Here is an 18,241-nt window from a genome sequence, read left to right on the forward strand (position 1 = left end):
CCCAGAGGTTCAGCCGCCCTATAACAGTCCTGATGCAGACTGCACTCATTTTCATGCTTCCATATAATGTGAATCTGAATTAATTACTAAACAGTCTTGTATTGTGACTTTTTTGTTTTATGTATACATACCTCCCAACATTTTGGAAACAGAAAGAGGCAGAAAAAGGTTTGCTGCACCCCCTAATTACCATGTCCATTTTACAAAATTTTTCAGGTTATGAAAGTTTGAACACATTTCTGTGGTTTTTATGTGTTATTACAGTTTTGCTAATTAAGGTGAATTGCCCTTTAAGCTGTAAGTTCTCCCAAGAGACCTGCTTATCTTACACTGTTACAAAATATCTAATTATCTTTTCTGGGCTCTCTGCCAAAAGCCAATTAAGTTGGAAACTTTGTATCTTTTTCTGGCTATTCAGTGCAGGAGATCAAAAAGAAAGCTGGGACATTTCAGTAACAAACCCGGGACTGCGTGTTGAGCTGTCAAAATCGGGACTATCCCGCGAAAAAAGAGACAGTTGGGAGGTATATACAGTATATTGTGAGTGGTTCCCTAAGGTCAGGTGAGCAGCCCAAAGCATGTTCTGGGAATCAACAGAAGATGGGGAGCTACTGGGGGGCATCGTCTGGGGTATACATCTTTCCTGCTAAAACCCAATACCTAAGTTAATATAAGGTAACCTAAGTCTTTGCTGAATTATGCTGGATATAATTGCTTTTTGGGGGAGTTATCTTCTTCTTTTTCATTCTCTTCTCCATACGATGACCTTTAAAGGAGTTGCTCACCATTTATTATGACACCAAAAATTATATAATTATAAAAAAATAAAGACCAATTGAAAAGTTGCTTAGAATTAGCCATTCTATAACATACTAAAAGTTAACCTAAATTTGAACCACCCCTTATCTCCCCCAAACAGGGTCAGACTGGGCCAGCAGCACACGGTGAACGAACATGGTATGTCCGGGCCCAGACCTTTTTCCTACAGTCACCTGAGATGCATGCTTGCCTGTGCTGCTTTCTGACCTACCCCATCCTGATTGCGGCTGCATGTAAAAAAAAGGAGGTACACGCTGGCAGGGGTTTGGATTCTGCCCAAAAATCACACACAAAAAGATCACTGGGGTTTCAGACAGTATTTTTCAGGCTTAGTGGCCGGGGCCAGATTTACAATGTGTCTGTCCCTAGGCAGCTGCCCAAGCAGCCTCCCACCTTGTATACTTTGCCAGGGCCACCATCAGAAATCACGGGGCCCCGTACAAAAAAATTATTTTTGCAGCTTTGGGTCTTTGTCACTTCGAGTCTTTTCGTGGCCTTGCCTCGTTTTGCGGCTTTGGGTCTTTAGGACTTTGGCTCTATGGGACTTCGGTGGTTTGGCCCTGTCAAGGGGGGCCTTTGAAAACTGCAGCACAGCTGGGCCCCCTTTAGGCCTGGTACAAATGTACCCTCTGTTTCCCACTGATGGCGACCCTATACTTGACCAACCACAGCCCCCCACCATGAGGATTCCATTGCTTGCACTGAAACCCACTCCTACAGGCCGCTCTGACGTGTGGTGGGCATCCAGCATTATTTTTACCGGCCAGGTGGAAACCCTACTAGCCAGGTGCAGCCTAGGCCCAGGTCTTTGTGACATTCCCACAAATCAGGACCTGTTTGTTATGCATGTTATATGTTTGTTGACCTGTTTTACCAATATTTATTGAAATTGTATATAAATTAGGGTCTTATGGGGCCCCTATACCTCCTGGGCCCCCCTCTGTATTTACACCCCTGGTCAGGGCTGCCATTAGAGATCACGGGGCCCCGTACAACAAAATTTTTGGGGCCCTCTGGGCCCCACCCCAGATCCCGCCCACACCATCACATACACCAGCACTAAAATAGTTAACCCCCCACACACAAGTTATAAAAAGCTATTGATGGTCAGGACCCCCTTATAAGTGAAAAAAAACTGGTGCCAGGGCTCTCCATAAAAGTTTTTTTTTAAAAAAATTGGTGACCAGGGTCCCCTTATAAGTTAAAAAAAAACATTGGCGCCAGGTCCCCCATAAAAGTTTTTTTTTACAAAAACATTGGTACCAGGGCCCACCTTACAAGTTAAAAAATTGGGGCCCCAAGAATATTTTTTAAAAAAACCTTGGCACCAAGGCCCCCTTACAAGTTAAAAAAAAAATTGGGGCCCCATAAAATATTTTTTTTAAAAAATTGTCAGGGGCCTATGGAGTATTAAAATAAAACATTGGTGGCCAGGGGATTTAAAAAAAACCCCACATTGGTGTCACTCGTGGCTTCAGGACTTCAATTATAACTGTATTCGTGACATCGGGTCTTTTTGCCGCTTCAGGACTTCGTCTGTTCGGCACTTCCACATTCGGCTGTTCAGGACTTCGATCGAGCAGCATAGCTTTGTAGCTGTCAAGGGGGGCCCAACTCTTTGAAAAGTGCAGACCTGCGGGGCCCCCCTTCAAGCCTGGGCCACTTGTCCCCCTTGTCCCCCCAATGGTGGCCCTGCCCCTGGTGATGGGCAAATCTGTCCCATTTTGCTTCATGGGAAAATCTGTGAAACAGTGAATATTTTAAAAAGGTGTATTTTAAAGGAATACTGTCATGGGAAAAAAAAAATTTTCAAAATGAATAAGTTAATAGTGCTGCTCCAGCAGAATTCTGCACTGAAATCCATTTCTCAAAAGAGCAAACAGGTTTTTTATATTCAATTTTGAAATCTGACATGGGGCTAGACATTTTGTCAATTTCCCAGCTGCCCCAGTCATGTGACTTGTCAATTTGTCACTATTAACTGGTGCGTTTTGGAAAAAAAAACATGTTTTCCGATGACAGGATCCCTTTAACATAAATTCATTTATTTTTTAGAATTTTTTTTCAGCAAATTGTGCTATTTTTTTGGGGCTACTGTTGAAGTGCCTCTTGGCTAGTCTTAGGCAGGTTTTGTATCTTGACTTTGGCTGGTTTTGAACATTAGACCTGGTAACCCTGAGGGCATACCTCCCAACATTTTGGAAATAAAAAGAGCGACAAAAAATTCTTTTGCATGTAGTGCAGCAATTTCTTTGACCACACCCATTTTGTGGCCACACCCCCTAATTACCATGTTCATTTTACAAAGTTTGGCAGGTTATAAAAATGTGAAAATATTTCTCCTTATCTAAACTGTTAAAATTACTTATTTTCTTATCTCAAAATTGTTATAAAGCATATTAGTTGCACCTGTTAGCTGTACTGGCCTCTCTGCCAAAAGCAAATTAAGTTAGAAACTTTGTTTTTTTTTCTGGCTGTTCAGTGCAGAGAAAAGAGGGACTTTCCAGTACAAATGAGGGACTGCGGGTTGAGCTGTCAAAAGAGGGACTGTCCCTCTGAAAAAGGGACAGTTGGGAGGTATGCTGAGGGAATTGCAGTTGAGCCAAGGCTGTAAGACCGGCCATTGCACATGACAGCTGGATTTTACTATTATTAACGTGTATTTGTGATAAAATAGATGTATAGTGACACAATATCACGTTTGCTTTGTCCACAAACAACTAACTACTCCCTCTCGAGGGGCTTCAGACAGTGTTGGTGGCGGGTCCCAGCTCTATAAATGTATTAAAAACCCTTAATTGGAATGCTGTGTAATGTGAGACACATAGTTGTAAGCAACAGTGTAAGTAACGGAGGAAAAGCGCGGCACATATGAGCATGACAAACACCACAGAGGTCATTGCTCTTTTTGTTACCCACAATGCACTTGTGACACTATACAGGCACCAGGCAATGTCACAGTCAATGGTCTTCTCGCACAAATCATTTAAAGCCCCGCCTCCCCGCCTGGACAGGAAGCGCCCCTTTCTGCTCCTAGTGGCATTCTGGGGAATGTAGTTTCGGGAGGGAACATGTGAATCCGCCCCACGGGCATAAATCGCTGAGCTGCGCGTAAAAACTACTGAGCAGGGTGAACTACACTCCCCAGCATGCCTTGCCCGGGCGTGACATTTGCATGAATGGGGTGGCGGATGCCCGTTTCCCGGCTGAGAAGGAGCGAGCGGGAGCGCTGAAGGCTGCACGCAGCACGGGATGAGCTCCTTGCGGAAACACTGACAGGGGAGGGAGATGCCTCGGGACGAGATGAGTTCTCTAATACAGAAGGTGGCTCGCCAGGCCCGGCAGACTTTTCGCAGCACAGGAGGAGGCGGCGCGGGTCCGTCGGCGGAGAGCTTGGGACAGCTGCGGAAACTCGTGAGTCAGGTGCGGGCGGAAGATGTGGGTCTGGGAGCGAGTCGGCCCCGGAGCTCGGGAGGGAAGGGCCCGCCTGTGACTTACATGCACATCTGTGAGACGTCGTGCTTCAGCATGGGAGTGTTCTTGCTCCGCCCCGGCGCCTGTATCCCGCTGCACGACCACCCGGGGATGCACGGCCTGCTCAAGGTGCTTTACGGCAAACTCCGCATTAACGGCTTCGATCGTCTGGAAGCGTCAGAGCCCCCCGAAGCCCTCGCTTTCTCCCCTCCGCTGCTCCCCTATCAGTACAACTCTGTGCGCCGGGCAGCGCTCCGCTCCGTGGGGGAGTTCGGGGATAACAGTCCCCCCTGCCTGTTGGCTCCGCACCGGGAGAACCTGCACCAGATCAGCGCTGAGGATGGACCCGCCGCCTTCCTGGACATCCTGGCGCCCCCGTACGACCCCGCGGATGGGAGAGATTGTCACTACTATCAGCTCATTCACCCCGCCGCCTCCCCCGCACCTGCCTCCGCCGCTGCCCCCGGGGAAACTGAGGGACCCGCCGCCGCTTCGGACAACTGTGCCGGGGGAGCCGCCCAGAAGGAAATCTGGCTCCTGGAGATCCCACAGCCCGAGGATTTCTGGTGCGGGGGAGAAGCCTACCCAGGCCCCAAAGTGTCTATATGATGATTGTCATTATCCAAACACAACTCATCTACTGGGACAGCACAGACCCCCCAACAGCTTTCCCTCAGGGGATCCCACCAATCTCCTATACACAACTCATCCATAGGGTCTCAGCACAGACCCCCGGCTAATGCAAATGGACTTTACAGCCAGACCCCCAGTAGGGCCACAAGTTTCATTTGTGCGTGGCCCCTGCAAGTCATCAACATGGTCTTCCCTCTACTACCAGGCAGGCTACGGTTATGACCCTCACTAGCCCTGATAGGGCCTCCAGAAGCTTCATCAGAAGGGTTGTCTACTGCACAGAACTCATCTGCTGGGTGTCACTGCACATGCCCAACTACCACAAAAAGGACAGTAAGCTACTGACCCTCTGTCATCCTGACCCTTGGTTGTAATAGCGTAAAGAACTCATCTGCTGGGTCTCGCTGCACAGGTCCCACTATTACAAGCATTCGGACCCTCACTAGCCCGGGAAACTTAATCCAAAGGGCCTTCGTCTCCTACCACACAGAACTCTTCTGCTGGGCCTCCCTGCACAAGCCCAACTACCACAAAAAGGACAGTAGGCTACTGACCCTCTGTCATCCTGACCCTTGGTTGTCCTAGCATAAAGAACTCATTTGCTAGGTCTCTCTGCACAGGCTCCACTACTTCAAGCATTTTGACCCTCGCTAGCGCTGATATGAGCTCCAGAAGCTTCATCCGAAGGGCCTTAGTTGCCTACCACACAGAAATCACCTGCTGGGTCTCACTGCACAAGCCCAACTACCACAAAAAGGACACTATGCGTTTCAGAAGGGGCCTTGGTCATCCTAGAGCAAAGAACTCCGGGGATCCAGAAGCTTCACCAGAAGGGCCTTCGTCGCCTACTGTACAGAACTCATCTGCTGGGTCTTGCTGCAGAGGCCCCACTACTACAAGCATTTTGACCCTCGCTAGCCCTGTTGGGGGTTCCACAAGCTTCATCCGAGGGTCATAGGTCATCTGCTGGCTCTGGCTGCCCAGCTCCCACTTCAGAAGTATGGGTAAATGGGAGACTCCACATCTTCAACTGATGGTCAGTTTGTTTGCTACAGAAAACTCAGCAGTTATGGTTGGCCCTTACAGGGCCTGAAAGTATCAATCTTATGGGCACATGTTCATTTGTAATTCAATAACTCATATGCTGGGTCATTCTGCACTTGTTCCAGTAGTACTAAGGGTAGTCATGAGCCTCCTTATTGGCCACATCTTCATCAGTTCGATGTTCCACGTCACATCTGGGTTCACTGGCATAGACCTTCCTTCCAACTACATCCGGAGGAGAACTCTGTCCTTACATGGGCCACAATGTTCCTCAGTGATCCCTATTTGTCTACACAGAAATCATCAGCTAGCAGCCCAAATACTACAACACTTCAACCTGGGGCCTCAAGAATCCACTTTACCCCTCTTTTCTGACTTCATTGGGTCTACAGTGATGAACCTAAAGGATTGGGTTTCTGACTTCATAAGATTTTCACTAGGCCCAACTTCTGAAACTGACTGCCCATAGATCTGAATTGTTGACCCTTCCATGAATATTCCAACGGCCACTTTGCAGGAATAACCATGGTATAGGGGTGTAGCATGGTGCAACTGTCATCTGAAACACTTAGGGGGGTATAGAGGGCCAGTTAAATTGCAATGTAAACTATATTATGTGGGGCAGGCTGGCTGATATTTGATTGGGGTGTAAAGTCTTGTAAACCACACACTACCCTTGTATATAGTCTTAAAATGACGTTTTACATTTCCAAAAGGCAGTTTTACCTCTTTTTGGGTTGTCAAGTATAAGCATGTATGGTTTGTCCCTAAAAAGGACATGTTAACTCTTCAGCACTTGCTAAGGATGCTTCAAGTTGCTTAGTCCATCTTGAAATATATATATATATATATATATATATATATATATATATATATATATATATATATATATATATATATATATATATATATATATATATATATATATATAAATAAATAAATAATAACCCTATCTTTTTTTTTTTAATTTAAACCAGCAGATACCCCCTTAATCTACCCCAGCCTGCCCCTTTGGATTCCTAATTACAGCACTTATTCAAAAGCCACCCTTCTCCACTTTTTCTTCCTCTAATGCCAGTGCTTCCCACCAATCCTATCAGACGGATTTTGCGGATTAGAAGTAAAGTTTGGGTTGCTGTGTAGCCCTCCGGCTGCTGTTATTTTATTAAACAGATGTTTGTGTACCTTCTCTTTGCAGGTGGCTTCTTGTAACACATAACCCAGTGCTGTGCTGTCTGCCAGTTCCCATTGGTCTGTAACATTTCTCAGCCTGTAGTCTCATGACATCATCAGTACGGAAATGGATTAAAGCATGATTGTTTACCAGCCACAGGCATGATGTATCTTATGTGCCGTCTGTTTAAGTAACGAATGCAGCAATCCCCCAGTGGTTCATATGTAAGTCGTTTTCTTTTAAATGTTTCCAGATCCTTGCTATGTTGCAGGGGGGAGAAATGTAAACAAACATATATTTTCTTATAGCGTTCCTTTAATCTCGCACAGCAGAGCTTATTCTCATAGGGCATTGTCAAGCTCAGAGCAATCAACTGACAGCATCCTCTTTAAAAGGAACCATTTGGCTTTCTGCTTCCTTTGCATGGTCACGAAACTGTCTTATTATGGGCTGCAAGTTTTGTGGCTAATGTATACAGCAGCTACTACGAACTTGATTCTCCCCCCATCTGGCAGCTCTAGTTTTTTTTGCCCGTGTTTGATAATTACTTGAGAGCAGTAACCTGCAATATAGTGATATTACTGACCACTGCCTTTATGTTGCTTATACTGCCTGTCATTAAAGCAGCACTGCCATCAGGTTAAACTTCCATATTGTAGAAAAAAATATAACATCAATCAAGTAGAATTTCTAGGAAAAAGTCCAAAGATAAGGTGTGCCCATGCAGCTCCCTGATTGGATGACAATAAAGCTTATCCCAAGTGTCCCAATTGGATGCACCAATTCTGTTTGAACATCAATCATAGGCACCTCCCTGATCTAACACCAACTTTTTCGGATTGGGTGGGTCGTGCTATTCGTAATAAAATGAATCATGAATTCAGACTACTTTTAACATTGTATTTTTTTTATTTTTTTTACGCTCCCAAATTACAGAATTTCACTTTACATGTGCGCTGTTTAATAAGATGGTATTGTGCTACAGGTATGTGATCCATTATCCAGAAAGCTCTGAGTTTCCCCCATAGACACCATTTTAATCGTATAATTGAAATTTTTCTCTGTAATTATAAAACCGTTATTTGTATTTGATTCTAGCTTAGATATAAATGATCTTTATTGGAGGCAAAACAATCCTATTGGGTTTATTTCTAGTTTAGCTGATTTTTTAGTAGACCTAAAGCGTGTAGGTCTAAATTGCGGCAAGATGTCTTTTTCGGAAAGCCTCCGATCCCAAGCATTCTGGATAACTGATCCCATACCTGTATAATTAGTTGGTAGGATGCTTAAAGAGCAAAAAATAAAGCACTTCAATTGCCTTCATCAGTTGTTTCTTCGTTATCCCATCTCATGTTACCCTTGTTGCAGTTCAATAGGCCGATCTCTATCCCAAAATATTACATTTTCATATATTAGTAGCTCTTAAAGAAGAAGGAAAGCTACAGAGGCATATTATTGCCAATAGATTAGCCGAAATAGTACAAGCTAGACCACTATATTTATTCTCTAGAATGCTTTAACATACCAGAGTAAACGGCTCTAGAAGCTCTATCTGGTCGTTTAGGATAGCAGCTGACATACTGGCTTGCTGTGACATCACTTTCTGCCTAAATCTGTCCCTGCTCACTCATAGCTCTGAGCTCAGAGGGTGGAGCAAACTGAGCATGCTCAAGCCCTAGTTCTGGAGGTTTATACAGAAGCCCATGAGTACACAATAGAAGGGGGATAAAACAGTGTTTCTTTTGACAGAGGACTCAGAGCAGAATTACTTTGAGGGTTTACTGGTGTATTTATATAGACCTTTCTGATAAGGCTTACTTAATTTTAGCCTTTCCTTCTCCTTTAAAGGAGAAGGAAAGGTAAAAACTAAGTAAGCCTTATCAGAAAGGTCCATCTAAATATACCAGTAAACCCCAAAAGTAGCGCTGCTCTGAGTCCCCTGTCAAAAGAAACACTGCATTTCTTTCCTTCTATTGTGTACACATGGGCTTCTGTATCAGACTTCCTGCCTTCACCTTAAACCTCATTGCCCTGGGCAAGAGCATGCTCAGTTTGCTCCTCTTCCCCCGCCCCCTCCCTTCTCTACTGTAATCTGAGCCCAGAGCAGGGAGAGACTCAGACAGGAAGTGATGTCACACCACATTAATACTGCAGCTCCTATCCTAAACAAACAGAGTTTCTAGAGCTATTTACTCAGGTATGGTAAAACATTCTACAGAATAAATATAGCATTCTAGCTTACACTATTGCAGCTAATCTATTGGCAATAAAATACCTCCGTAGCTTTCCTTCTCCTTTAAGCTTTGGTTCAGGCTGAAGCTCCTGCTGAGTTACCAGCAACTAATATATCAACGTAACAACCAGGCTTGCTGAGATGCTACTGGGAATGATGGGAGGAGTGAACGTTTTTTGTTTTTTTTTAATTTTAAGACATAAAATGGAAAAGAAATAATGTAATTCATTGTGATGTGAAATTTGAAAACTGATAAGGTAAACTTCCCCTTTAAGCAGTAACTTACAGAGGATGGTGTTTTGCAGCTTTAAAACAGGTGAAGTTAGTGTAGATGGTACCTTGTGAAATGATCATACAAAGGTGTGTGTGGAGCCCTAATTTTGGCTCGGAGCCTGTTAAAGCTTCTGGGATGGACTTTGGGCCTCCAGTTGGACAGCGCTTCTCTACATGATTCCAGCATATATATAAACCTGCTATCCCTGTCTTAAGTTATTTGCCAACCATTTCACTTTATGGCATATTTCAGATGTAAATAAAATAAAGACTGGTGAATTTTCTTTTTTGCATCTTCATTGTGTCATATTTCATTAGTTATTGGGCTAAATACAATACTGGCTTTTCCATGATGGTACCAGTTCTGTGTAAATTGACTTTTCCAAAATGGATTTTACTTGTGTGCGTTTGAAACACAAGTCACTTTAGAGCACTGCACAGTTTAAGGTTGGGGGGGGGGATTATTATGGTGTTGGGGTGTCACCAGCAAGAGCTTTTTGCCTTATTTGTCTTAATTTATCACTGGGAGTAGTCCAAAAAGGGAGATTCTCCCCTTTCCAATCACACCTATTCCCCCAGTTATCTTGGGATAAATCTACAGTATGTTTCTAGGGCAGTGGTCCCCAACCAGTGACTTGTGAGCAACATGTTGCTCCCAGTGGTCTCAAAGTAGGTGCTTATTTTTTAAAGGAGAACTAAACCCCCCTTTAGCCAAAAGTCCCCACTGGCCCTGCCTCCCCCTGCAGTGTTACCCCTGAATTGTGTCCTCTCTAGAAATACTGATCGCACATAAGGAGTCAGGGCAGCAGAGCTCACGGGCGACATCTTTTGCTTTGGTATTCCTCGTAATGTGGGCGCATGCGCTGTTGGAGCAGCAACCGATTCGCAACAGCTGTGCATGGGGTGAAAGTAATGGAATTTGCCGAAGGGAAGGAACCAGACCCAAAGCACCAGAATATGGCGCCCATGAGCTCCGCTGCGCTGACTCTGCATGTGCGGTCAGAATTTCTAGAGGGGACCCAATTCAGGGGTAACACTGTGCAGGGAATGGGGCCAGTGGGGACTTTTGGCTAAAGGAGTGTTTAGTTCTCCTTTAAAGGAGACATGATAAATTAAAAAAACGTAATTTTGTAGGCAATTATGTATACTATATGGTGCTGGTTTCACATTGTGCTAAAAATTATCTTTAAAAATATGGCCCCTTTATTAGAGCTCCCTATAGACATTCACTGTTCCCTGTCAGTGTTTCAAATGAGGGGTGGGCGTGTCTAACAGTCCTTGCCAGGAGCACAGCAGGAGGGGACAGCCAATCACAGCCCTGCAGTCACACAAGCAAAGCCAGGCTTCAGTTCCCTATATACCTAGCTGTTGATTGGTTCCTGTACTACAGTGCTGAGTTCTGCAGACCCCCCTGCACAGCCTGGGAAAGGAGGCAGCAGGAAGTGGAACTAGTAGGGATTATGCAAAAATTTTCAAGAAAGTAACCAAAAACAACTTTTCCAAGCACATTCCTTTTATACCTAAAAGCGTAAAATGCACTGGTACATTCTTATTTTTTTACATATAATTAACATGTTTCCTTTAATTAGGTTGCATAAAAACCATGTGTACTGCCAAACAGCCTCCTGTAGGCTTCCAGTCCACATAGGGGCTCCCAATAGTCAATCACAGCCCACAAGAAAAATGTCATGCTTGTGTTACCATGAAAATTGCTACTGCAGACATTTAGGGGCAGATTTCTCAAAATGTGAGTTAAGAGCTTAATAAATAAAAACGTATGTTCTATTCATTCCTATGGGATTTTTAGAATTGTATTTACCAATGGGTGTAATTTAGAACTCACAATTTGATAAATAGGGTAATAAAAATCCCATAGGATCGAATAGCAAATGGGGCATTTAGTACCTCTGTGGTAGTGATGTGCGGGCTGGCACTGCTCCTCGCGGGTGAGGATTGAGCTCTTCTCCGGCTCTCTCGCCCGCCTCCTTCAAATACCGGGTTCCTGTTTTATAGTCTTGCGTCTGCTCGCCCTGCCCCTTTTGTGACGTCATGGGCGGGTCGGTGCAGGTCTATAAAAGGACCCTGGAAGCGCGGGCTGGAGCAGGGCGGGTTAGGGTCGGGTGCTGGTCAGGAAAACCCTGACCCGCACATCACTACTCTGTGGGATGGTAACCAACCAGTCAAAATTTCCCTCCCTTTCAAAGTGAACTGAAGTCACAGTGAGCGCCAAGTCCTCTCAAGTGACATGTTCAAAAGCACATTCTGCAATCCATGCCCATCACTGAGTAGGACCAGATAATAAATATATGAGACATGCCCCCCAAAGCCTTGCCATGAAGAAGCGACACCTACAGTATTTATATGTGAACTGGACCTATGGAAATGTTGTGAGATAAAGAAATGATGCAGATCTTTCAAAATGTCCAAGACAAGCAGCAATACTTGGGTGTCTGGGAGTGAATATTTTAGCTCTTCTGTAGAGAACTGGCTGCATTATATCCCATTTTATTGTCTGTTAGATCTTTGGGGAGTAGCCCCTGTGCTGACATGTATTTACCATTAGTCACACTACTGTGTGGGAATAATAACTTCCATATCTCGCTGGAGAAGAAATATAGAATTCGGTGTGAGAACAAAACTGATTTTTGCTGGGGTGTGAATTCTGACTTTCTGGTTCTACAAGTATGTGGCATCAGAATTATAACACAGGGGGACTTGTATTACACCGCTTATTCCATTAGTCGGTTTAGGGGATTAAATGAATCCACAATAAATTTACATTTTCCTCTTCCCTGTAGGGCAGTGATCCCCAACCAGTAGCTCGTGAGTAACATGTGGCTCTCCAACCCCTTGGATGTTGCTCTCAGTGGACTCAAAGCAGGTGATTATTTTTGAATTCCAGGCTTGGAGGCAAGTTTTGGTTGTATAAAAACCACGTGCACTGCCAAACAGAACCTCAGTGTAGGTTGACAATCCACATAGGGGCTACTTAATGGCCAATCACAACCTTATTTGGCATGGAACATTTTTCATGGTAGTGTTGCTCCCCAACTCCTTTTACTTCTGAATGTTGCTAACGGGTTTAAAAGGTTGGGGATCCCTGCTGTAGGGTACAGGGTATTTAAGTTTTATACCTTCCAGTTCTGTATGTTTGTATATGTGTTCTCTAGTTATTCAATTTATTTTGGGGGCATATACTGTCTCTAAGCCACAGTTCAGTGCCCATCTTTTTAGATTGAAGGTCCCATGTATTAGCAAATGGCACCTATTAGATTTTATGATGTATAATGTGATATTCTGAGACAATGTTCTAATTCAGTAGACATAATGGGGTGTGTTGAATCAATGGTACGTAGGGTGGCAGTACATTTAAATTCAGCCCAACCTTTTGTCCTGCTATTGTCAAGAGGGTGTCAGGGTTGGACTGACCTTCCAAAGGATCTCTTGTTGGGTCAAATTGGAATTGTAACATGTATCGCCGCCTTAAATGTCCAGCTAGTGATATGAGCATGGGTTACATTGCGACTCACACATCAGGACCAGGGCCTTCACTAAGTGGAAGTTTCAACACTCAGGCTACTGTACATAAACTAGGAAAAAGAATGGACGCCAGGAGGTTCTTTTGGTGAAAAACAAATGGATGGTTTATTTAGCACAAGCAAATGTCCACAGGTTTTACTCACGTATGAGGAGGTATTCGCATATCACAGTTTCAAGTGGATAGAGGAGGATGATACAGCAATGAAGGATGTGACTACCATAAGGCATAGTAGTCAAGCGCACATCAATTCCCTCAGGCAGATCTACCTTTAAGTGATTAGGATCCCATCCAGTGGAGTGGTTAGGGAGAAGAAGTCTAGCCTAACACCCTATCCACTGTGGCCCCTTCACTAAAGGCATACAAGGAAGCCTTTTGGGAAGCTACTTCCTGCTACTGATTCTGGATGGAGCACACACCTGCTCTTTCTAAATAACCTGTCTATCTCACTCTCCAAGAGAGTTTATGAAAGAATCTATCCTGCTTTTTTCCTCATTCGCGGGGTTTCCTGGTCCCCGACTTAAATACTAAAGGTGCTGTCCCTTTAGGGTGGTGGCTTTACTGGGCCTTGGTGTACCCAGGCTGAATGGGAAGGACACCAGGAGCCAAAGAGGAAGATCCACCCCTTTCCACACACTTTATTGAAGTGTGGCAGGTAGTGGTCATTACACCCTTTGGCCAATACCTACTGGTTAGGCAAATAGAACTAGAAATTAGATACATAGGCTTTTGCCTAGTAACTTGGGAAGTAAAGGAGAAGGGTAGGGATTTAAAGCCATAGGAACATAGTAAAACCTATGGGTCCCTACACAAGATTCAAAACTTTCCTTAATAACAGTGTTCACAAAATGGTCGCTGCCTGTTTCCTGTGATTGTGTTATTCCAATATTGAACAAAACAAAATTTAAAGGACTTTATATATGGTAAATATAGATTTATTTTTGCTTGACAAACCCGAATTGTTTGTGATAGGTCCCCTTTAAGAGATTCAGTCACATGCTCGCCATATGAGTTCGTTATGCCAGTTCCTTCTCTTTAAAAAGTCCCTTTAAATTACTTTGCAAGCGACACATAGGGAGAGAGAGGCACGTTATACAAAGTTCATAAAGTTCTGTCCTTTTATAGGAAGGGAAGTAATAAATCAAACCCTCTTGTTGTTCGATGTGAAGTTTTTTTCTGATAAACATAAAATGCGGGTATTTGAGTAAACTGGGATTAGGGGTAGAGACAGATGGGAATGATTTTTCTTTGTAAAGACCTGTGTATTATGGGGGGAATTTCAGTGGTGTTGCACCAGTGTGCTAACTATTAGCTAAGGAATTGGCGTTTTGTGCGGAAAATGGAGGCCACCAGTGTTAAATCATAGTATACAATGTACCTTTCCTACTACAGACTGACTGAAGGGAGTGTTGGCAATGCTTTATACCCACAGGTCTCCTTTAGTGTGTATATAATCCCTTTAAGGTGACCAGACACGGGCAGATAAAGCGCCGATATTGTTCGTTTTGACCAATTTGACAGCTTATCTGCCCGTGTATGGGGGCTTCCGACGGGTCTTCCCGATCGATATCTGGCCATGATATCGATCGGGAAGGTTTGATTTTTACCCGACCGACCCGTCGGAGCCCCTTGGCGTATCGTAATTCGATCGTTCGACCATACGGCCGAAAGTTCGAATTTCCAACAATATAGCCATGCCGTTAGTGGCATATCGGGGAAAGATCGCCAAACGAGCGGATCTTTGAGTCTATGGCCAGCTTTAGAAGAAGCCATGAGTGGAAAGGGCCTGATGGTCAAGAAGAAGTGGTATGAAAATTAGGAGCATATCCCAATAGCTCCTACACAGAGAGATACCTTTGTATGGCACACATGGAGTATATTCCACCAGTGATTTTCCATGGCAGAGAATCACCGATGGTTTTTTGGGCTTTTCTGCTGGTGGAGACTGTGCCCCATGAGCCTTAGACCTCCTTTCTAAAAATGTTTGGGCATAGTGGCCTCATATCTGTGACCCTTCTTTTAGAAGGGACCTTTTCAATGACTTAGTCAGACCTCCAAGCGTTGAATGTGAATGAGAGAATGAAAAGTTTGAAAAGTGACAAAGAAAAAACTTTTTTTTCTACCAGAAGCCAGACATAGAAATACACATAACTAAATAAACAACAACAAATAAATAGAATGTGGTGACTAGTAGCTTCAGTTTGATGACTTCCATCTGGGAAGCGCAAGAGTTATTTTGGGCACTGGAAGTAAAATAAACTGTGTTTTTACTTGGAAAACTATGTTTGCAACTAAGTGCGGTCATTTTGGGAAAATTTATTTTAATTTCAATAGTTGGAGTCGGTCTTGTGCGTGCGTTATTATAATACACACGTTTCAGTGAGTCATGTGACAGAAATGACATCAGAACTCACCGTTTATAACTGATTTTGCGTAGAGAAATGTCACCAAGTGTTGGTCTCCTTCCTTTCCTTTACACTGTAGTCATTTATAGACCAAGGGCGTTGATCAGACACGTTGGGGCAGATTTACTAAAGGGCGAAGTGGCCGTCGCTAGCGAAAATTCACCAAATTCATCCGCAGGGACATCGCCAATTTACTAACAGGCACAGAGTACAACTTTGCGTCCTATCGACAGGTGCATTTTCACTTAGGCGAACGATGATTAAATTCATCAAAGTGCGAATTTTTCAGAACAATACCTCTTTCGCCGAATTTTCTTTGCCACTTTAGACCTGGCGAACTGATAAGATGAAGCTACATCCTCCTCAATCTTATGTCAGTGACATCATATCCTGTATGCCGGTAAGTCATAAAAGTTGTAAAAAACACTAGCATTTTTTAATTTTTTTAAAGTGGGATTGTCTTCAAAAGTCCTGATTATTAAAGATTTTTGTGTTAACATTTCTTTCCCAACCATTTGAGGGGCATGCCACATTTGTTTTAGGGTGGGCTCATGTCTAGGACATTAGAGGATCTCTTTTATCTTTATTTTGCTTCTTTGGACATTTGTAATAATAAGTGACCAGTTCAAACATTTGCACCAACATCTCTAATAAAGACATATATACGACCTATATGTACCCGGCCTATTCAAATTGAACGTAAGAGTACTGGTGAAGTTTCGGTCTGCAGAATTGAACGAACGGTAGTGAAAGATCGCTATGAAATGGTCATGGTGACGATTTAACGTTATTGAAACTTCACCAGCGTTCGGCTGCCCAGGCGCAACTTTGCATTTCAGTGAATTAGCGTAGCGGTAGCGAATTTTTCCTTGGCGAAGTGGCACAAAATGTGCCGGATCATTCGCTGGCGAAAAATCGCCCTTTAGTGAATTTGCCCCAAAGTCATAGATATTTGCTAAATAATAGGGGATTAAATATGCCTGTTTGAGAACTCTATTTGTACATATAGAGATGGATAGTTCTGGGACCAACCTAAGAGCGTCATTCCACATCTCTCATCTAGCTCAGGGATATCTCTTTGCCATTTTATCCAAGTTTTCTCTAAGGACCGATATAGACAATATAATGTATAGCCAGGATGTCCCGCCCACTCCACATCACAGTTAAAAGACCATCAGCGCTAAAAAAGTAACCCCCCCCCCACACACACAAGTTATAAATAGCTATTGATGGTCAGGACCCCCTTATAAGTTAAAAAAAAACAATTGGGGCCCCAAAGAATATTTTTTTTAAAAAATTGGCGCCAGGGCCCCCCTTACAAGTTAAAAAAAATTGGGGCCCAAAGAATATTTTTTAAAAAAATGTTGGCGCAAGGGCCGCCCTTACAAGTTAAAAAAAATTGGGGCCCCAAAAAAATTTTTAAAAAAAACATTGGCGCCAGGGCCCCCCTTACAAGTTAAAAAAAATTGGGGCCCCAAAGAATATTTTTTTAAAAAACATTGGCGTCAGGGCCCCCCTTACAAGTTAAAAAAATTGGGGCCCAAAGAATATTTTTTAAAAAAATGTTGGCGCCAGGGTTGCCCTTACATGTTAAAAAAAATTGGGGCCCCAAAAATAAAAGTTAAATCAAAACATTTGCACCAGGGCCCCCCTTACATGTTAAAAAAAAATGGGGACTCCAAAGAATATTTTTTAAAAAACATTAGCGCCAGGGCCCCACTTACAAGTTAAAAAAAATTGGGGCCCAAAGAATATTTTTTAAAAAAAATGTTGGCGCCAGGGCCCCCCTTACAAGTTATAAAAAATTGGGGCCCCAAAGAAGATTTTTTAAAAAAACATTGGCGCCAGGGCCCCCCTTACAATTTAAAAAAATTGGGTCCAAAGAATATTTTTTTAAAAAATTTTGGCGCCAGGGCTGCCCTTACAAGTTAAAAAAAATTGGGGCTCCAAAAAAAAATTTAAAAAAAAAACATTGGCGCCAGGGCCCCTCTTACAAGTTAAAAAAAACATTGGCACCAGGGCCCCTCTTACAAGTTAAAAAAAATTGGGGCCCCAAAAATTTTTTTTTAAAAAAAACATTGGCGCTAGGGCCCCCCTTACAAGTTAACAAAAATTTGGGGCCCCAAAAAATATTTTTTTAAAAAACATTGGTGGCAGGGGCCTGTAGAATATTAAAATAATACATTGGTGGCCAGGGGGTTACTGTGTTCAGTAGAATTGAACTCGTGGCTTCAGGACTTCAACTTCGCCTCCTTTCGTGACTTTGGGTCTTTTCGCCCCTTCAGGACTTCAATTTCGGCTCTTTTCGTGACTTCGGGTCTTTTCGCCGCTTCGGGACTTTGACTTCAGCTTTTTTTGTGGCTTTCGGCCCTTTGGCTAAAATAAAGTTCCCCGAACAGGTTTCAGAAAGGTGAAAGTGTGCATTTTCATATGGAAATCCACCAGTCGATTCCTGTGCTTCATGGCCCTAAATAATGAGCAGTTTCAATATATATTGTTAAAACAGTTTGAACTACAGATGTTTCCTGGGGCCCCGTAAAGGCCCGATATATATTGCACAGCACTGCACAACAGTAGAGGGTATACATCAAATATACAAATCGAATACTGACGGACGCAGCTTATATAGTGTTTAATATTGTTAGTAA

General features: G+C 43.4%; 1 protein-coding gene across 1 annotated transcript; it reads left to right on the forward strand.

The window, feature by feature from the left end:
* Window positions 1–4,056: 4,056 nt before the first annotated feature.
* Window positions 4,057–7,298, forward strand: ado.L (2-aminoethanethiol (cysteamine) dioxygenase L homeolog). Its single transcript, NM_001094608.1, is given in 2 exon segments — window positions 4,057–6,854; window positions 6,911–7,298. A coding segment is annotated over 1 exon segment (780 nt). The 5' UTR covers window positions 4,057–4,122; the 3' UTR covers window positions 4,903–6,854; window positions 6,911–7,298.
* The last annotated feature ends 10,943 nt before the right edge of the window (window positions 7,299–18,241 follow it).

Source organism: Xenopus laevis, chromosome 7L (genome assembly GCF_017654675.1).
Source record: "Xenopus laevis strain J_2021 chromosome 7L, Xenopus_laevis_v10.1, whole genome shotgun sequence".
Taxonomy (NCBI): domain Eukaryota; kingdom Metazoa; phylum Chordata; class Amphibia; order Anura; family Pipidae; genus Xenopus; species Xenopus laevis.